Below are 22,245 nucleotides of genomic sequence, written 5' to 3' on the forward strand. Positions count from 1 at the left end.
CCCATAAAATCAGGACTATTTTAGTCTCAAAAGAGTAAAATTTACAAGAATAGCTATCACATATGTAGTTGCATAAAATTTATTTTGACTTTATAGAAATTAAGAATGAACAATATAAAAATCCATAGGCAACAAGTGAAATTGCTAAATAACTGGTAAATTAATCCTCAAATGTTAAGCAAGGCACTACAACCCACTTTGATTCATTTCTAATTATTTAATCAAAGTTAATCTACTAACCAATGTGCTGTAACAAGCTTATTTGCTTACTAATTAAAAGTATCATGTTTCTAATATGATCATGGATACATTTAGGAGAAGGCAATGGCAACCCACTCCAGTACTCTTGCCTGGAAAATCCCATGGATGGAGGAGCCTGGTAGACTGCAGTCCATGAGGTCGCTAAGAGTTCAGACACAACTGAGCGACTTCACTTTCACTTTTCACTTTCATGCATTGGGAAGGAAATGGCAACCTACTCCAGTGTTCTTGCCTGGAGAATCCCAGGGGCAGGGGAACCTGGTGGGCTGCCGTCTATGGGGTCGCACAGAGTCAGACACGACTGAAGCAACTTAGCAGCAGGATACATTTAACAAATATTGTTTATCAACTATATACTACTTGCTATACTAAATAACAGCCATTACTTCACTCTGGTGCAAAAGCCAAACAAATAAATGAGGGAAACAGTAGGTTGTTACAAGTAATTTGAAGGAAGTAATCATGATGATATGAAAAACAAGTAATATGGGGATTCTAGCCACCCTCTTGTATGACATTATATCCAATAAGCTGATTCACTACAGTTCAGTTCAGTTCAGTTCAGTCCCTCAGTCGTGTCCGAGTCTTTGCGATCCCATGAATCACAGCACGCCAGGCCTCCCTGTCCATCACCAACTTGCGGAGTTCACTCAGACTCACGTCCATCGAGTCAGTGATGCCATCCAGCCATCTCATCCTTGGTCGTCCCCTTCTCCTCCTGCCCCCAATCCCTCCCAGCATCAGAGTCTTTTCCAATGAGTCAACTCTTCGCATGAGGTGGCCAAAGTACTGGAGTTTCAGCTTTAGCATCATTCCTTCCAAAGAAATCCCAGGGCTGATCTCCTTCAGAATGGACTGGTTGGATCTCCTTGCAGTCCAAGGGACTCTCAAGAGTCTTCTCCAACACCACAGTTCAAAAGCATCAGTTCTTCGGCTCTCAGCCTTCTTCACAGTCCAACTCTCACATCCATACATGACCACAGGAAAAACCATAGCCTTGACTAGACGGACCTTAGTCGGCAAAGTAATGTCTCTGCTTTAAAGTAATTTTGACCCTAGTTGATAGTAAATAAAAGCCACTATAATGTTCTAACAACATGTTTTAATTATTAAAAATCCCATCATTTTGAGATGCATGAACAAACACAGAAACATGTGCACACTTACACACACACACTTGCATACATACACACGTGTGGTGTGTGTTCACAACACCAGTTCACACACACACACACACACACACACACACACACTCTTTCTCCTTCCAGTCTTCCAATCCAAGTTCCTATAAAGATAGTCATGGAGGGGAGAGGAAAGAGAAAGATGAGACAATAAAAGATGTACCATATGACCTAGTTGTCCCTTTCACTTGAAGTTAATGTTTAGACATGGAAAATGCATAAGAAAAATGGTGTGTAGCGTTGTTCCCCACTAGTAGCCATCTCTTTAGATTTCCCAGCTTCACCTTTTTTGGACCCTTATTGTGACTGAAGGAAACTCAACTGACAAGTCAGCAACGCTTCTCAGCCAGAAGCTGGCCAGGGTTGTGAGATGATTCTAGAAGCAACTGATTCCGCACCACGTTCTCTGCTCTTCCTTAGCCCTTTCCAAGGGTCTGGGTTTACTGCTGACTCTTGCATTTTGATGTAAGGTCAAAGAGACAGGGTCACATCCGAAAAGACCTTTTATTACTAAATTGTGCCTTCTCCCGGAAGGCAAAAATGGAGGGTCCCTCAAAGTGCGATTCTGCTACCCAATCCATAAAGGCTGCTGACTCCTTCAGTTCTCAGCGCTGAGGATTCCCTCCCCCAATTCCCTCCAGTCGCGCTTTAGGCTCTGCACCAGTTACTCAATGCTTTTTTTGAAGTACGGCTAGCTAAGCACCGCCTTCCGTCGTGAGTGGCCCGTCACTCTGCCCCGCTGTGCAGTTGTGATTGGCTGGCAAGGCGGTGTCGTTTGGCGCCGCCCCCGCTTCCCTTTGCCGCGCTAGTGGCTCGGGATTTACCCAAAGGTGGAAAGTGGGATTCCAGCGGGCGGCGCTTGGAGCAGGTGCAGACGCATTCCTGTTCCGCAGTTGCTGTTTTTTCTCCTCCAGTCGTTGAGTCTGAGTCAGGAAAGGACTAGCATTTTTCCTTTGCCGCTAGAGCTCCAAGGAACTGCTGCCCAGAACCTAGGCACCTCAGATATCTCTCATCCGTTATTGCGCGGTCACTGTATAAATCACCTGCACATTTATAATCCCGTGAATCTCCCCGCAGCTCAATGCTCAGAGAAGGTGTCGAAAGGGAATTTCAAGAGTTTGAAAGAGAGGGTCTCCTTGGACCGTGGGGAGCTGTCTCAGGTGCTGAAGCTTTCCAGTCGTTGGTCCCTGCCAACACGACACGGAGTCAGGCAGCACGCTCTCATTCCCGGCTCATTCACGGCTTCCCCATGCCTTGGATAAGACTCATTTCAGAGCCGTGAATATATCCCTCCGTATCATGGCCTACGTGAGACACTTTCGGACTTTAGTTTCGGGATTTTACTTCTGGGAAGCAGCACTGCTACTCAGGTGAGTCCACTTGTATTTAACAGTTGGAGAACTCATTCAAGCCTTACAACCACTTGTCATTGCTGAAACCAAGGATGCAACTCGAGGTTGACTTGTTGAAAGTGTCCCTTAAATAGTATTGTTTTCTATCCAACAGTCTGGTTTCTATCTAGCAGTCTGTCTCTTGAGACCTCTGAAATACGTAACTTTGCTTTATTTTCACTAATTAATGTATTTTATTAGCTGGCATCTTCTGTTATTTGCAACTGAGGTTACCCTAGGAAAAAAATATTTCCAAAGCCTAGGATTTTCCTTCTCAAATTGCGTTTATAGTTTCTTTTTTTTCTAAGTGAATTATAAATTCTGGGTGTTACTCTCGTTTTGAAAGTTAAAAACATTGAGTTATTAAAAGTGGAACATTACGTACATTTTAGAAGACAAAAATATCCAGAACATAAGCATTTAGTGGTGAGAGAAATTCTGAATATTATTCATATATCCAGAGGTTAAGTTTAAATGAATAAAATAATAAAGGCTTTGAAAGTACTGTTTCCTAAAGAACTTAGTTCATGGAGACAAAGTGATAAATAAATCACTAGGTATGTTCTATGCCAAGAAAAATCATTTTGTAGAAAGTAATAAAGCCTACTGAACAGCAAAATTGTTCTATGACGTGCTATTTTCTTAGCATCTCCAGTCATATTTGGTAGGCTGTTTTTCTTTTAATTAAAAGAGAAGAGACACTAAGCACAAGATCAGCTAATTTAACCCCATTGTTAATGAAACAATATATAAGCCAATGTAAAATTTATTTTACTATTATAATTACCTTAAAATTTCCATTTTATGGTTCACAAGCTTTCAAAAGATTGAAATAAAAAATTTGAGTGCTAAGTTACATGTATAATGATTTCCATTTGATGTATGTAAATATTCTCTCTGGGTTGCTATGTCAATTTTTCATCTTTAAGCACCTTGAAAATATAGCATATCTCACAAAAACTACCTTTAGGAACCAGGAACTAATTGTGAAGTCTACTATATTTCTGAAATTACTAATTTTTCCTGAAGTAAAGAGTTGAACCATTGTAAATGAGAATATTTTCAGTGAAAAATATTTTAACATAGTAAATTTTTGTAACTTTACAACTGGTACAAATTTCATATGTAGTGATAAAAGCAAAGAATGTAGAGCTTTTACATTTATGTAAAATTTATAGGAAAGAGTGGAAAATTCATGTCATAAGATAAGCTGATTATTTTATTATAATTATCTTTTAGTATCTGAGATGATAATATGCATACTTATTTTCTCAAAGAAATCTGAAGAGCCTAGTTGATACTTAGATTTAGGAAATTTAATGTTGATAACTAAAATATTTTGATTGATGAGGTCAAATTTGTATAATAGAAAATCACCATGATATTTGCTATAATATATTCTTAGAAAGAATTCCTGTTAATTAATATTAAGTAATTTAGTTTAAAATCCTTCTTATGAATACTTCAGAAATGTAATCACTCAAAAAAGATATATCCAGTATAGAAGTTTGTGCAATACATATATTCTTCATCATTTTCTTTCACAAATCAAATAAAAATTTTCTCTTTTTTCTCTTAGATAAAAGTAGCTCATCACTCTGAAGAATTTTTAATCATACATAAAAAATCAAATATTTTAATTTTTCAGTGATGGTCCTTGAAGGAAAATTTCCTATAGAAATTTCCTTTTGAAAGTAAAGCTCCCTCTACTGGAAATATCTTATAAAATACCGTTTCTACTCTGCTCACTGAGCCTATTTGTGAGGTATTGAGCAAAAAAGGAAAACAAGTAAAGGAAAAAATAATTTCAAACAAGTATTTTTTTAAGTTCACAAATATATCTGTTTAATTTAAAAATACTATTTCCAGGGAAACTTGGAAGAACAACAACCAGAAACCATAGATAGTCATAATTAAATAGCATACTAGTAGAAGTGTTTTTTTTTTTGTTTAGTTTAAAACTTTTAAATTGAGATTATGAATACATACAGAAAAGTACAAAAATAGCAAAGTTCTATATAAAGTGGTACAAACGTAGCACTCCCATGTAAAGAGACCATGGATCAAGAAGCAGAATTCTCAGTATCACAGAAGTATTCACCCTGCTCCCTCTTACCACCATATCCCTTCCTAAGCATTACTTTGCTTGAAGATAATCTCTATCCTGACTTATGCAACAATAAAATTTTTTCCTGCTCTTGAGCTTTCTATAAATACTTATTTGGGTCTGCTTTATTTTATGAAGTGTATGTGTTTTAGCTACGTTGTAGCACGTAGCAATAAATTATTTTCATTTCTGTATGGTAGTCCATTATGTGAGGGGTTCCCTGGTAGCTCAATTGGTGAAGAATCCACCTGCAATGCAGGAGACCCTGGTTCAATTCCTGGGTTGGGAAGATCCCCTGGAGAAGGGATAGGCTACCCACTCCAGTATTCTTGGTCTTTCCTGGTGGCTCAAATGGTTTTAAAGAATCTGCCTGCAGTGCAGGAGACCTGGGTGCGATCCTGGATGAGGAAGAGCCCCTGGAGGAGGACATGGCAACCCACTCCAGTATTCTTGCTTGAAGAATCCCCACGGGAGCCTGGTGGGCTCCAGCCCATGGGGCTGCAAAGAGTTGGACACCACTGAGTTACTAAACCCAGCCCAGCATATTCCATTATATGAAGACATAACAATTTATCCCTTGTCCTACTGAGGAATATTTGGGTATTTTAAAAAAGTTTTTGGTTAGTGCTGCTATGATCCTCCTTGAGATTGCTTTTTTTGGTGAGTACCTGTGAATATGTGCATTCTGGGGACTATGTGAGTTGGGTCCAAGAGTTTCACTGGGCAAAGAATTGCTGTAATATAGGATAGATATTCAGAGAAGGCAATGGCAACCCACTCCAGTACTCTTGCCCGGAAAATCCCATGGGCGGAGGAGCCTGGTATGCTGCAGTCCATGGGATGGTGAAGAGTCGGACACGTCTGAGCGACTTCACTCTCACTTTTCAGTTCCATGCATTGGAGAACGAAATGGCAACCCACTCCAGTGTTCTTGCCTGGAGAATCCCAGGGGGAGCCTGGTGGGCTGCCCTCTATGGGGTCGTACAGAGTCGGACACGACTGAAGCGACTTAGCAGCAGCAGCAGCAGGAGGAGGATGGATATGAGTATGTCTAGCTTTAGTAGATACTGCAAGTTTTCTGACACAGTTGTACCTAGTTACATTTCTGTTAGTAATATATGAAACTTCCTATTGCTATTACTAGTAAAAAATTTTATCAGTGAAGTATTATTATAAACATTTATAGCACTTTCTTAGACTATTATTGCAAACCCACAGATGCAATTGAAGTGTTTACTTTGGCATAATTTATACATTTTAGTAAATGAGTTTTATTAAGGCAATCAGCAGAACAAAAATATTTACTACTATAGTACAATTAGGTGTATTCATTATCAGAATACACCAGGTATTAGAAACATAGTGCTTAAAAGGGACTTATTAAAGAGGACAATTCTTTTAATAAATACAAGTCAGAAATAGACGTAAGAAATCTAAATTTCCTAGTAGTGAAGTTTTTAAAATTTTCACCCTTTGCTCAGATATTGCCGTTTTTGAAAAAAAATTTTCTTTGGCTTTTGAATTCTAGTTCTCATACTAGTGAAATAAAGAACAAAACACCAGTGTTCAGCTTTCTTTGAAATGTAAATAAGTGATGATTATGAAGAGCTTGCAGAGCAATTTCCAAAAGCAAGAAAAGTGCCAAAAGTATTCCATCTAAATTAATTATTTTCATAACATGCAATTTTGTTTTTCATCTTGGTAGTTTGATAGCAACACAGACTTGCTATTTGGATAAATTATGGTATATTGTGTCAAAAACTGAATGCATGAATTTCAGGCTTTATGATAATCACAAATAAAATATTTTCTTGATTGACTTCAAAGTCTAAGAAAAACATTTTGGCATAGAATGTCTTGTGTTTTTTTTTTTTTTTCTTTTGGTATGTTTTGGAAGATGGGGAAAATTCTTTTTAATGTTGGGTCTATTTTCTTCTGTAAGACTTTGAAGAAAAATGTACTTTAAGGAATAAACTCCTACTGTTATGATAATTTCTTGTATGTAGGTACTGTAGCAGGATTCTGTACATAATATATGCTTTTTTCCTTTGTTTCTATAAATAATCATACATTTTCCTAAGTATAGAAGGCTCATGGCCCAGTTCTTTAGTCAATGCCTCAAGCAGTTTGCCCTGCCGATTCAGGAAACAGCTTGTAAAATATTTCCTCTTGTATATAATTTTTCTCTCCCTTGATCCCTTGATATACTGAGGCCAGTCAATCACCAAGTATGTGTTTAATGTGTAATGTTAAGCAATTCAGCAAGATTTTTCACCACATTCTGTGCACACGTTTGTGCTAGGTACAGTTTAGCCACGGGTGATCAAGAAATTATCACCTTTCCATTGTGAAACTTAGACCCTAGAAGGAAAGAAAATACAAAGGCCCAAGTGACAAACGAGCAACAGAAGTGACAACATTTTAGGGACTGTGAAACAGGGAAGTTCTCCAGAGAACTGGTACTTGTGATGGATCTTATAAGATGCTTGTTCAATGGGCAGAAGTGAGATATAAAGAAAATATTCTATTTTCTATTCCATTTCCTATCACTAGGAAACGTATAGGAATGTAAAATCATTCCTATGATACAATCCTATAGTATGCTGAGGGAATGGTGATGGTCAAATTCAGTTGAAATATCTCCAGTTCATTGTTTAATTTCATATCTGCTAGCAACAACTATAGAGCTCACTACAATAATAAACCTGCTGAAAGGTAGAGGAGTTACAGCTTCCTTTCATAATGGAATATGGATAAAATTTAGAAGCAAATAATTTAATTATAACTGAATAGTTATCATTATAGGAATGGCCTTGTAATTTGGCTCAGAAAAGCTCTACAAATCCTTCTCTCTCAGAGGTAGTGTTTACCTCAAAATTATAATTAATCAGAAGATTGCTCATAACCATCAGGAATAGTAAAAACTATAATGTGTAGACAGAGAACAATGACAAAACTACTAGAAGACAATGACAGTCTGCTTGTTTTAGAATTTGGAGATCATGTTTGAATTTATCATCAAAATATGATCTCTCTTAAAACAGACTATCAGGTAGAGGATTTGGATTGTTGGAAGAAAGGATGCCAGTGAACTGGGTTTGGGTGTTTAGAGTCTGAGATGCTGGCAGTAGATCTGTTCTATCTTGCTGTCAGCTGAGAATGCAGAGACCCTGCTTGAACTGTAGGTTAAATAGTTAAATTGTTACAAAGGTGATCACACTGTGTGCAAAAAAGAAAAAAAAACACACAGAAAAAATGTTTATCTGAAATGATGGCAGAACATTTAGAGCAGGCACAGAGAAATACTCAGAGAGAGTTCTGAGCTAAACTGCGGTGGTGGGACTGATCATAAGTGACAAATAAACAGATTTATCATAATTTTATACTGTCGATCCCAAGGACTTGCTTTTATTGATAGCGTATATTTATCACTTTTCTATAGAGCCTTCAAATGCTTGGTAGATATGTTATTTACTCAGTCATATCCAGCTCTTTGTGACCCCATGTACTGTAGCCCTCCAGGGTCCTCTGTCCAGGGAAAATTCTCCAGGCAAGAATACTGGAGTGGTAGCCATTCCCTTCTGCAGGAGATTTTCCTGACCCAGGGATCGAACCCAGGTCTCCTACATTGCAGGCAGATTCTTCACTGTCTGAGCCACTAGGGAATCAATGCTCTAATTTCAACTAACCTCATAAACTAGTCCACAGTCATGTATGATATATTTTACCCACTCAAGTTCTCTGAGGAGATTTTTAAAGAAACTATTTTGATGAAGATGCATCTTTAACTTTCCCTTACTTCATGAAGGATATAACATGGAGCCTGTTTGATTTTCCCAGCAAATCTGTCTCTTAAACTCTTCTCCAAAACTCTTCTCCTATCCTGATACTTGGATTAACCGTACTTTATTGAAAATGAACTCCCGTGCATGCAAATGTCCATGTTGAAACATGGTTTGTCTTTCTCCACTAGAAGGAAGCTATAGCTTTGTTTTGCTTAGGAAAATACATCAAGGAGAGAGACAAGTGAGTCACCTTCAGAGAACTGGTTCTGGAGTGAAGGCAGGCATTCTAAGACAGGACCAACTGTTTGGTAACAAGCAGAAAGTGTATGAATAGAATGAGCTGTTCAGCCACAGAAAATGAAGCTGTTCTAACAACTGCAAGGCAGCCACACACACTTTAGGAAACAAAGTTTGAAATCCTTAGACGTTGGCAGAAGAAGAAACAATAGTAAAATAGTTAATAAGCAGCCTTACTATAAAGCATTCCTGAAATTCAGAATCTCCATACTAGAGATGTTTTTAGAAGGAAGTATTACCAGTTACCTCTCAGACAAGTTAATACACAGAGGCAATAACCTCAGTGGAAAATTTGAGAATATCATAAAATGGAAAATTATCAACATCCTCTGAAATAGTTTGTTGCATGGAATAAGTTCTAATGCGAATGATGAAGAATTCCTAGGAGTTCATGCAAAATTTGCATACAGACAAAAATAACTAATTAGGAATGATAAACTCAGATATTTCTGATCCTACTTTACAAACATTGCCAACATAGAATGGTTGGGCTAACATCAGAGATAACTAGTTCACTCAATATCCTACCTAAATTTGAAAATATCTCAAAAATATCTACAACAGGTAGTCATCCTGTGAACATTTAAATTTTGAGCAATAAGGGCCTCTTTACCTGAAAAGGAAAATATTTATCAAGCCATTTTAATAATAAATAAAAAACAAAATATCATTTTATTTTCTCCTGGCCATAGGAAACTTTTTCTTGCCACCTGTGGTTCCCCCTTCCTGCCAATATTTGTGTATTTTTTTCTTCTTCTTTTTTTAATGCTTGCCTCTTTACTGAAAATGACCTTTGGAGAGTGTGTTTTCTGTTTGAGGCATGTTTTGAATCGATAGCCTTTTCCATGTGGTTGCTCCTTGCATGATGCTTTTATGCTCCAGGTCTAGAGTGCCTATAGCTCTAGAATTTCTTTGTAGCATTATAAACATCTATTCAGCAATTACTACATTCTAGGAAGAGTGCAATGTGCTGGAGCAACAGAATCTCAACTTTCTATAATATACCTTTGTGCGGGTGTGTGTGTGTGTGTGCACATCACCTTCACATGTATGTTTTAGATTTTCATGCAGGTCTTGTCTCTCCCTCTAATTGTTAGTCCCATGAAGACTGGATTGTTTTTGATCTTGCTTTACTGCCATAATATTTAATTCAATGTCATGCATGGAGTAGATGCTCCATAAACAACAAATAAATACCGAGATGACACACCTGTCGTCTCTCTTTATCTATAATTTTAGATTTGAATTTTATTTAGATCTGTGTTATTACTTGGAGTGAGAAGGGAATCTTGTGTTTTAGACACCACAAAGGATATAAAATCAAATAAGATGGCTTGGAAGACATTACCTGCTCTGAGAAGAAGTTGTAAAACAGATAAAAATTGTCAGCACCTAGTGGAAAAATAATGGATTTACTTCTCCTTATTACCATGAGAAATTGAAATTTCTATTGTATAGTGCATTATTTCTCAACCTTTTTTTCCCATCACTGCCTCCTAAAGAGCTTTTTAAGAGATATTTTTAGACTTTCTAATTGACTGCATGAAATTATAATATCACTATGTATTATATATTTGCTCATGTGTGGTATATAGATACAAATACATAGAGATAGAGCTGTGCTTTACATGTAAGAAGAATAAAAATTTTCACCCTAGAGTCTGTTTGGAAATAAAAGAATAATCAGTAATATGATATCAAATGCCATAAAAACAAAAAGAAGTACAGAAGATCATTAGTCACCTTTTCAAGAACACTCTAGGTACAAAAGTACATGTGCAAATATGTTATCATAACATGAATGGTGAGTTAAAGAAAAAGGCAAAAGATTCCCTTTTAAAAATTAATTTTTATTGGCATATAGTGACTTTACATTGTTGTATTAATTTCTACTGTACAGTAAAATGAATCCGCCATACATATACACATATCTCTTCCCTTTTGGACGTCCTTCCCATTCAGGTCACCACAGTACCTTAAGTAGAGTTCCTGTATTATACAGTATGTTCTCATTAGTTATCTGTTTTATACATAGTATCGAGTGTGTAAATATGTCAATCCTTATCTGCAAGAGGCTATAACAAGGGAAAGTAACAGTGGACACAGTGAGATTGATAGTTCCTGATTTGTTTGTTTAATTTTGTGTTTACAGTGAAAGGGAATTTGAGCTTGCTTACATCTTGGAGAAAAAAGTCAGTAGATTAGGAAATACTTACAAAGACACAAGAAGGTTTAGAAGAGCAGAGGCGATGTCACTGATGAGATGAAAAGAAAGAGTTTTCAGAGCGGTAGTTGAAGGGTGGCTTTTCGCTGGGATTAGGTGCAGAATGTGACAGTAGAGACGGGAACTAAGATTTTGTAATTCAGCGGCTGAGCACTCAGTCCTCTCTTTGAAGTAGGAGACAAGGTCATTAGTCTGGAATAAAGATGAACAACAAAGCAGACAGGTTTAGGCTGATTTGGTGGTTACAAAACATAGACTAGAGCCAAGTCCGTGTTACTTCTGCTACAAGGCAGGCTGTGCTCCCAGCTCTCTTAGAAGGGTCGGTCCAGCCTACTACAGCAGAAGCCCCCTTCACCCTGCAGAAGAGGGGGATGAATTCTAGGACATGATCTTTATTTTTTTAATTGACTGATGATGGGCTTACAATATTGATTTCTGTCATCCATCAACATGCATTAACCATAGGTGTGCATATGTCCCCTCCCTCTTGAGTCTCCCTCCAACCTCCCACTCATTCCCATCGCTCTAGGTTATTACGGAAGCCCAGTTTGAGTTCCCCGAGTCGTGCAGCTAACTCCCATTGGCTGTCTATTTACCTGTGCTAGGGTGCATGCTTCCACGCTGCTCTTCATTCATTTCACCCTCTCTTCTCCCCTACCCTTGTCCGTAAGTCTGTTCTCTATGTCTGCATCTCCAGTGCTGCTCTGTGAGCAGATTCGTCAGTACCACCCTAGATTCCATTTACATGCATCCCCCACTTAGGACATGATCTTTATTCAGGCCTCATTCATTTAGGTGGCAAAGCCAGAGACAGAACCCACATCACCTAATTCAAATGAACTGCTTATTTTTCCAAAAAGCACAGTGATTTATGTTCTCCTACAGTAGAAAAAGAAAAGATCATACCCTTCTTTAAAAGGTGAAATGTGACTCATTCAGTTAAAATCACAGTAAAAGTTTTAACAGTTTCATAAAAAAAAAATCTAAGAAAGAGACCCACTTTCAAACTTTCTGCTCTTCTCAGAGATCTATACATGCACAGTGTAGGTGTGTACACTCACATCTCTGACCTTTTTCTTTTACATCTTTAAAATAGGTAGTCTTCTCCTATGAGGCATTATCTCCAGGGATCTTGTTATGCTTGATTAAAGGAAAACATATGTTCTTATGGGAAAAGGAAATCATGTCTATAATCCAGAAGCTTTTATAATCTTTTTGTTTCCTGAGAAACTGTAAATGTTTTGCCCAAAATGATTGATGGAAAGGGAAAGAAAGACTGGAGATGAGGCTGAGTGAAAAAAGGGGAGAAGAATGTATGTATACAACCTCAGCTGAATATTAGCTCTAACTAATTGATATAACTAATTAATTTAAGGTAACCAACTGATTTAAGGTACAATCACTGATTGTATCTTGCTAAGATCTTCCCTCTCTTAATTTTTTATTTTTTTTTTTAATTTTTTTTTTTATTTTTTTTTTTAATTTTAATTTTAGTTTTTTATTTTTTAAATTTTAAAATCTTTAATTCTTACATAATTAATTTAATTGGAGGCTAGTTACTTCACAATATTTAGTGGTTTTTGCCATACATTGACATGAATCAGCCATGGGTGTACACCCTCTCTTAATTTTGAAAAAAATATAATCCAATAAAACCTTGATATATAGTCTCATTTTCACTAGAGGGAATTGAACAACAACAGACTCACCACTCTATTTACCTTTCCTCACCACTTCCAATTGTAAACTCCTTTTGGCTGTATTGTTGATTCCCTTCTTCATTCTGCATCATTTCTCTGTCCTTAAAGGAATGTAACAATCAGGTAAATGTAGGGCTTCCCTCACCACGGAAGAAAAGTGTCCAATAATTCAGATATGCTTAAGTCAGAACACATTCCACTGAAAGATGACATTAACATAAACATCGGTAGTCACACAAAAGGGAATGGCTACCGTAACCTGAATAAGTCAGTGCTCTGCTGGTTCAATATTATTATGGAAAAACCTGAGTATGGCTCCGTTTTAATATTCTGTGTACGTTTATTTTCAGATTCAGAGACCCAGAGATTGATGCTTTAAAATATCATTCTTTTATGCCCTCAATCTGATTAATATGGGGATTTATAAAAACACATTTTATTAGTAAGCCTTCATTGACGCAAGCACGATCAGTTCAAAATCAAGCAGTACTCTTTCTGCTGTATCATTTCTTTTGTAAGTATAACTCAGTTAAACATCTCAAGTAAAAGGATGATTTCTGTATCACTCACTTCTGGCTGGTGGGATTTTATCCCTTACTTTTACGATATTTTTATGAAATTTTGGGTACCGTTGACATAGACTAAAATGAAATTTTATAAAACAAGTTTTATCCACATTTTAAAGGTCTAATAAGAGTTTTGTCAAATAAGATTCAGAAGAGAAATACAGTTCTTAACATTCCCCTACAATGGTTTGATGTAATCACTTCTTAATTATCACTAGAAAAATAGTTCTGAAACCACATGCAGTGATGTTTGGACAAGTTAAACTGGTTGAGGTATATTTGGAATATAAGAAACACTATACTCTTGGATTGAATTTCAGAATATTCACACTTTATCAAATTGAGCTGTTGTTGTTTAGTTGCTAAGTCATGTCAGCTGTTTCATGACCTCATGGACTGCAGCCCATCAGGCTCTTTTGTCCACAGGATTTCCCAGGCCAGAATACTGGAGTTGTTGCCATTTTCTTCTCCATGGAATCTTCCTGACCCAGGGATGTAACCTGCGTCTTTCTGCACTGGCAGGCAGATTCTTTACCACTGAGCCACCAGGGAAGCCTGTGAACTTGTGTATTAGTGTAATTGTTGATTTAGTTCCAGTGAGATGATGAGTGATGGGATCCAGTCTCTGCCTCAAACCCGAAGTTTCCAGCTAGCAGGGGAGATAGATCATGGCATGAAAGTGTCAGACGTCCACAGTGGAAACCAGTGATTGATAAGAACAGATGGCCTGTAAGAATCCAGTGGAGAAGAGACCAGTTCCCACTCAGTTAAGCTAATAAAGGCAGTGTGGAGGACATGGCATTTAAGCAAAATAACTAATAAACTTCTTTAAGACAAACAAGTGATTGGGGCACATTCTGGGTTTTGAAGGATTACCATTGAAACTCCTAGGGTGCCCTGAGTCTTTCCTGACTGAAGGAAAATTAAGTCTGTTCTTCCAAGGAGATTTTACCTTTCTAATTTTGGTTTTGTTGATGACTCAGTGTCTTTATTGGCTTTATCATCCAAGAGTGCACCATACTCCGGAGTCAGATAAAAATCCCTGGTCATTTTTCAGTTGCAAAAAATAATGTTTAGAGGTGGTGAAGTGCTTTATGCCTTCTGGGGGTGTGTGTGTGTGTGTGTGTGTTAAGTGGACACAATTTGAATAAGAGGGTTTCGAAAGATCGTTTGTAGAGATTAGGGTTTAGAATCAGGCTAAAGGAGGAAGTTTTTAGGATAAGTCAGAGTGAAAAGAAAGAATACTTATTCTCAGAAGGAAGAGAGGGTCAACATTATTTTTGAGATTCATGATTGGCTTGAACAAATCAAGTGGTATTTCACTGATTTGACAAAAGGTGATGTTGCTAACATATTTTCCATTGAACTTTGCTATTGGACTTTAGAATGTAATTAGCATTTTTTTTGAAATGCTTAAGTATGCAACTTCTGTAGCAATTGATGTTCAAAACCCACACATCTGTATTTATAATTATGAATTTAATCATTATAGACACTTAGTTAAAACCAGTTTCCAGGTGTTTATGTGAATTCATGTTACTTAAGTAATACATGCTTGTGTTTTCAGTGTGAAAATTCAAATATTTCAGGTAAATCAACACCCTCCCCCACCTTGGTCGCCGCTGCCCTTAGTCCTTTCCTTAGATGAATGACTGAAATGATTTGGTGTGTTTTTTTTTCCCCCAGATCATATTCCATATATTTATATAAATGTATGTGCGCAAAGAGTCGGACACGACTGAGCGACTGAACTGAACTGAACTAATGCGCACATAAAGAAACACAGAGTGATTTTTACATTTTTTAAAGAAAAAAGTTTTAATTAGAACAGCTATACAGTTTGCCCACTTTATGTGTTTTCTTTCAGGAGGTGAGAGGTCCCATCGAGAATTTGTTCTGACCTCTCACCATCTTCTTATTCATTCTACCCTAGAGGAGAAAACTGAGTCTTCTATCTGAGGAGTTTGGAAGGAAAATCTGGGCAAGTGTAGCCTGGTGCCCGTCTTTGTCCTTTTTACGTGGGGCTTTGAGTGATGTGGGACACGGAGGCATCATTTTCAATTCAATGTTAAGAAGCCAGTGTGTCTTTGGATATCAGATAATTTCCGCCAAGTCATCTTTGTAACATCAATTTGATCCCAATTTTTTTATTCTTTTGAAAAATTTCTTGAGTTGTTTCGTATTTTGAGGAGCTGAGGAGAGGATGCTAATTTGAAGTCTCTTGGATCCTGAGAGTTATTTGAATAATAACTATCATTTTGTACTTGCTATTTGCTTCACTCAATGATATTTCTTTAAACACTTTATGTACAATAACCTTATTTTTATTAAGGCTGTACAAATCTGAAGTGGGATTACATTAGAGATTTAAGAAAAAACACATTGATAGCTATCTAGGTGATCTTAAATTTTTATTGATGCCAACAACGGTACATCAGATAGTGGTGGCTCATAAGAAAGATGTGTCAGTAATTTAAGTACAGACCATGAAGTTCCCTCTTACAATGACTGTTTATGCTGCCTTTCAATGTATTGTATAGACTGCATTTAAACAGCATTGCTGTTTTCTTCTCTCCTTCCCCATCTCTTCTCTTTCCATTTGTACTTACTTCCTTGGTCACCTCGTCTAGTCGCAAGGCTTCACATATCATATATTTGTCTATAGCACTTTTCAACAATAAAAAAAAAGATGTTCTTACAAAATCAGTCCCCGGCGTCTTGCTGTAAACTTGCTTCACTCACTGTTTCCCCCATTTCAGTTCATCGAATCTCTTCAGTTGTGTAGGCCAAAAATATGAACTTCTCCTTGACTACTCTCTTTAATCTGTTAGAAAATCATCTTACCTCAAGCTTCAGAATACATCCAAAATGTGACCAATTTCCATCACCTCCAATATGACAACTTGGTCTGAGCCACCATCACCTGAATTCTGATGATAATCTGACTGAATCTCTGCCAAACATCTGGGCCCCGCTCTAGTCTGATTTAATAGATCAGTCATGGTGATTCTTCACAAATGAAAGGCAAGCCATTCCATGTTCCTACCCATTGCTTTAACAATTTCCATTTCACTCAGAGTAAAAGCAATTTCCTTATAAAGACTCTTAAGTTCACAAATGGTTTGTTGTTCCATTTAATCCTTTGATCTGATTTCTTGCTATTATCCCCTCCTTCTAACTTGATTCTGGTCCCTTTTGGTTCTGGGAATATATCAAGTGTGTCCCTGCCTTAGTTAGACCTTCGCACTGGTTGCTCTTTCTATCTGGAATAGATACTTTGCTTCAGGTGGCCACCTCCGTGATCTCCTTCAACACGTGGATAAAGCGACCCTTCCTCAGCGAAGCTTACCCTAACAACTCTATGTAAAATGTTCCCAGGTCCCCCAAGTCCTGTCACTTCTGATTATCTTTTGCTTTGCTCTAAATTTTCCTTCCTTTCAAAATAGTAAAGAATTTACTACTTTGTAATAGTTTTTGTTAATTATGTCCCAGTCTGCTGAAATATAAGCTCACGGAAATAAAGGATTTTGGTCTGTTTTGGTTTTTGCTGAATTCAAAGCCTCCAAACAATGCTAGGCATATTGTACATTTTTCAGCATCTAACAAAGAGAAAAAGTAAGTGTGGGTACTGAATGCATCAGCCTTCCTTTTTTGTCTTGCCTTGTCCATGACAAGTTTTAAACAGATTCTTGTATTTTTAAAATCCTTTACTATAATCTTTTTTTTCCAAATATAATTTGCTCATGGATTAAAAATCAGATGGGACAGAGAGCTGAAACATTGTTCATAGCCCATGTCCATCCCATCTTCACTGCAATTAATTGTCCTTCCTAAGAACAATCAGTTTTAAATGTGTTTTACTTATTCTGAAGGCCTCTTCCATAACCTGAACAATATTCTTCTATTATTACTGCTTTATGTTTTGTTTCCTTTGCCTTTAGTTACAAGAAATGCTTTTTGAAAGACTCACTTTCTTTTCCCTCACACTCTGAATTCTATGCACCTATTCTAAACTTCACGCCCCTGTGAGCCTGATAGCAAAACGACCTTCCTAAATTTCTTGCTTCCAATAAAAATGAGATTGTTTCCTGATGGTTTTCACAGAGAACTCATCTGAAGAAATCCCACAGCTCCTTTCTAAGTTGTGTCAGCTCCTTCCACGGTTCTGTTTCCTGGTTTACTCCCTCATTTCACTACAGTATCTTCTCCATGATTTTCTCAAGGGAACATTTATGCAGGTATACTGCTCCATTCCTTGAATTTGTGGCTGCTTAACAACTTCTCCTTTGATCCATAGATTGGCTGTAATACTGGATTGGGTATATGGAATGAAGAACAAGCCAGCAAGAACTTTGCTGGCTTTTTCTTGTTGTCTGGTAGCATATACAAATGCCCATTTGCCTAAAGCTAGTCTTGTCTCATTCTTTTGTGTTTTCCTTTTTCTTTCAAATTCCTTTGGGATTGTGTCTTAAATCTTAATGTTTGGCAATTTTTCAATAATAGGTCTACCATAATTCTCTATTTGGACTCAGTGGGCTCATTCACTTTGAAAATATATGTTTTTTAAAAATTTATTTATTTTAACTGGAGGCTAATACTTTACAATATCGTATTGGCTTTGCCATACATTCACATGAATCTGCCATGGGGATACATGCGTTCCCCATCCTGAACCCCTCTCCCACCTCCCTCCCCATCCCATCCCTCTGGGTCATCCCAGTGCACCAGCCCCTAGCATCCTGTATCATGCATCGAACCCGGACTGGCGATTCGTTTCACATATGATAATATACATGTTTCAATGCCATTCTCCCAAATCCTCCCACCCTCGCCCTCTCCCACAGAGTCCAAAAGACTGATCTATACATCTGTGTCTCTTTTGCTGTCTCGCATACAGGGTTATCATTACCATCTTTCTAAATTCCATATATATGCGTTAGTATACTGTATTGGTGTTTTTCTTTCTGGCTTACTTCACTCTGTTTTTATCTATTTCTGAAAATTCTCCCTCACCTCTGTCTCTCCATTTGTCTTTCTATTTATTCCTCTTTTCTCATCTTGCAGAACTTGTAGGAATCTCTTATTTGTTGATATCTCCTTCCTGTTGTCTTGTAATTAAAGTTTATACCTCTTTTGGTACATTTGGTATTATTTTAAAAAATATTACAAGAAAGCGGGAATAAATACACACACTTGCTCTTAAAACTATTTAAAAATATACATTTCATTATTTACATATTTATACTTAGAGCTTTAACCATCTGAAAGTAGTTTATATTCATGCTATGAAATAGATCAAATTGATGTTATTTTGCTAATAATATATGGTTGGTTGTTGCTGTGCTGGTGGTCTGAAGCTGTTCCTTCTGCCTGAGACCTCCTTGCCTTTGCTCCCACTCAGCTCACATTTCAGCCTCTCAGAAAGTCTTCATCCACCGTGCCATCCAGCATGGCTGCTCTCATTTATTTTGTTTTGTCATCCTGGCTAGTTTCTCTTGAGAACTTGGAGCAATCTCTAATCATCTTGATTACTTACGTGTTCCTTTCTTGTCTGTTTACATACATACATTTATATGTTACATACTAAATAAAATACAGAAGAACAAATCCTCTGTGTCTTAACTTGGCAAGCTGTTCATTTTACTCTTCTATCAAATTTTTGAAACTTTTTTGTTGATTTATTCTTAGATTCCTAAAAACGTGCTTTTGTTGTTATTTGGGAAATTCAGCGTACTTTTACTGAAACACTTATGCCTGCAGTGATTCGTGTAATGATATATGTGTATAAAACTAAAGATTTAAGTTTATAATTTTAAACTTAATTATTGTAAATGCCCGATTCACAACTTTGCACTTCTCAGGTTAAATAAAATGATTTACCAAGAGTATTTAAAGGGAGTAAGAGCATGAACTATAATCTTCAGAAATTTTTGCTGGAGCTTGCGCCTGATCTTTTCAAGGGACATATTTTTTTTTTGAAAGAACATACAAAGTAGCATCTGGACAAAGGCTCTATGTGCTCTACTTCCCAAAGAGACAGCAATATTCTAAATCAAATAAAGGGTGCTTTTATTGCTCTCTGGAGCTACAGTAAAGTTGAAAGAGCTGAATCACTGACTTTAGCAGATAGCATCGTTGGGAAAACATATCCTTACTTGAACTGCTCTCTTGAAGACCTAATGTCTGTGAAAATAATAACACATTATATGATTTATTGAAAGCTTACTGAGTTCCAAGTCTTCTTGGTTATGTATATAGTTTATCCATCTTATGACATATTTCAAGTACTATTTATTCATTTATTCCAAAAAAATTATATAATATCTCCTATTTACCAATCAGTGTTCTAGGATTTGGGGATACAGTAGTAAGTAAGCAAAAATTCCTGCTCTGATCCCTATGATGTTGTCCTCTAATAGAGGAAAACATTAAATTAAGAGGGAATAAATAGTAATTTTAGCTCATGATATATTTTATGGAGAAAAGTAAAAGAGAAACAGAAAGGCAAGAGAGACTATGTGAGAAGGGAAGACATTTTCTTTTTTGAAATGACTTTTTATTGGAGTATAGTTGATTTACAATGTTGGGTGAGTTTCAGGTGTACAGCAGAATGAATCAGTTGTACACATACATGTACATATGCATGCTTTTAAAGATTCTTTTCCCATATGGCCCATGACAGTGTATTGAGTAGAATTCTCTGTGCTATCCAGTAGGTTTTTATTGTTTGTTTTTCATATGTGTAGTATGCTTAGTCACTCAGTCATGTCTGACTCTTTGTAACCCCATGGACTGTAGCCTGCCAGGATCCTCTGTCTGTGGGATTTTCCTAGGCAAGAATACTGGAATGGGTTGTCATTTCCTACTCCAAGGTATCTTCCTGACCCAGGGGATTGAATCTGGGTTTTCTGCAAGTCTCCTGCATTGCAGGCAGATTCTTTATCCACTGACCCATCAGGGAAGCTCATGTAGTAGCGTATATATGCAGAAGGGAAGACAGTTTCAAGGAGACCTTTTGAGTGAAGACTTGAAGGTGATGAAAGAGCAAAATGGTAGATTCTAGATGAAACTGCCCTAGCAGAAGTGGCAAGTGTGAGGGCCCTTAGATGCCCGCATGCTTATTAAAACTCTTCAAAGGAACCATCCAGCAAAAATCATCCCAAATTTTTGTTTCTCAATGGAGATGACCTATTATACTGGGTAAGTTTTTCTTAGATGTTTTAAAACCATACTTTAATTCAACAGGTCCAAAATTGAACCCACTATCACAACTTTCAAAGTTGGTCTCCATTTACACACTATCTTATATTGGTGAATGGTGTTTCCATCCATTTGGTTGCTCAAACCAGAAAGCTAAGAGTTGATGTCACTTATCTACTGCTGTGTAACACATGATCCTGAAATGTAGTGGGTTGAAAGAAAAATGAATATTTAGTCCATGGGTCAGAAATTCAAGAACAGCTTAAGTATTAACAGATATTCTAGGTAAGAATCTTTCATTAGGCTACTGTCAAGATGTCAACTTTGGTTGTAGCTATGTGAAGGCTTGACTGAAGTAGAGAATCTGATTTCAAGGTGTCTCAGTCAGATAACTGGTGAGTTGGTGAATCCACTTGATAGAAACTCTTATTTTCTTCCATGTAGCTGCTTGAGTGGCTGAGGAAGAGTAAATAATCCAAAAGAGAGCTGAGTGGAAATAGCAACATATTTTATGATTGAATTACAGGATTCGCATCATCAAGCAGTTACTTTGCATAGGGAACATTCAAGAGGAGGAAGATTAAGCTCCACCCTTGAAGAGAAGAGTGTCAAAAAATTTGAGTAAACAGTTTGGAAGGTTGTACCAAAGGAGCTGAAGAAGATAGAGATGTGGTTGGATTACTGATAAAATTAGAAAGTAGGACAAACTGGATGGATATGAATATGATATGTGGAATCCAAGAACAGTCGAGTTATCAAAGGTTTTCCTCCCCCAAAATGTAAAGATGGAGTTGCCATTAGCAAAATCTGGGGAGAATGGAAAAGAAACAAGCTTGTGTGAGAATAGTAAGAGTTTGCTTTATGTTTGCTTTTATTAGAGAGCTAGGCTGCTGGCAATCTGTGACTATTTTATTCCAATTTCAGAAATAGTGAGGATTTCAAGGGATGGTTAGCTTCCTGCTAAGACCTCTGTACTTTTGATTCTTTCTTACTCAACAGTTGTAATTCTTTGTGCTTTCAAACCAACTCATAGGTATTCACTCCTTTTTATGTCCCTAAAATCCATAAAGCTTTCAAAATGTGTGCACAGATTGCTAACCACTCAGCTGATACTCTGAAGTTTGCTGCCATCACTAAAATACCTGGTTTACTTCTATGAGTTTACTTGGTCTTAGATCTTGTGCTGTGCTGTGCTGAGTTGCTTCAGTTGTGTCCGACTCTTTGTACTGGAGCCCACCAGGTCCCTATGTCCATGGGATGCTCCAGGCAACAATACTGGAGTGGGCTGCCATAGCCTCCTTCAGGGAACTCCCCACCCAGGAATCAAACCCCATCTCCTATGTCTCCTGCACTGGCAGGGAGATTCTTTACCTCTAAGTCACCCACCAGAGAAACCTGTCTTAGATCTTAGCCATATGATTTTTTTCCACTGTGTTTTTAGCTCTCTAATGCATGGTTTTGTTTCATTTTCTTTTGAACTGAGTCTAGTGTTTTCAGTGCAAAGTTTAATTTGACTTAAAATATTGGGTTATA

The 22,245-nt window shown here is 37.2% G+C and overlaps 1 protein-coding gene across 2 annotated transcripts in view; it reads left to right on the forward strand.

Moving 5' to 3' along the window:
* The first annotated feature begins 2,726 nt into the window (after positions 1-2,726).
* The window catches only part of GLRA3 (glycine receptor alpha 3), a 189,228-nt gene continuing 169,709 nt past the window's right edge, over positions 2,727-22,245 (forward strand). The window contains exon 1 of one of the 2 annotated variants that reach the window (XM_004004453.6): positions 2,727-2,812. In XM_004004453.6, the coding sequence (XP_004004502.2) occupies positions 2,742-2,812 (71 nt within the window). In that variant the 5' untranslated portion in view covers positions 2,727-2,741. The remainder of the gene's footprint in view (positions 2,813-22,245) is intronic. The other variant, XM_012129216.5, reaches the window with a different exon arrangement.

This window comes from Ovis aries, chromosome 2 (assembly GCF_016772045.2).
Source record: "Ovis aries strain OAR_USU_Benz2616 breed Rambouillet chromosome 2, ARS-UI_Ramb_v3.0, whole genome shotgun sequence".
NCBI classification, from domain to species: domain Eukaryota; kingdom Metazoa; phylum Chordata; class Mammalia; order Artiodactyla; family Bovidae; genus Ovis; species Ovis aries.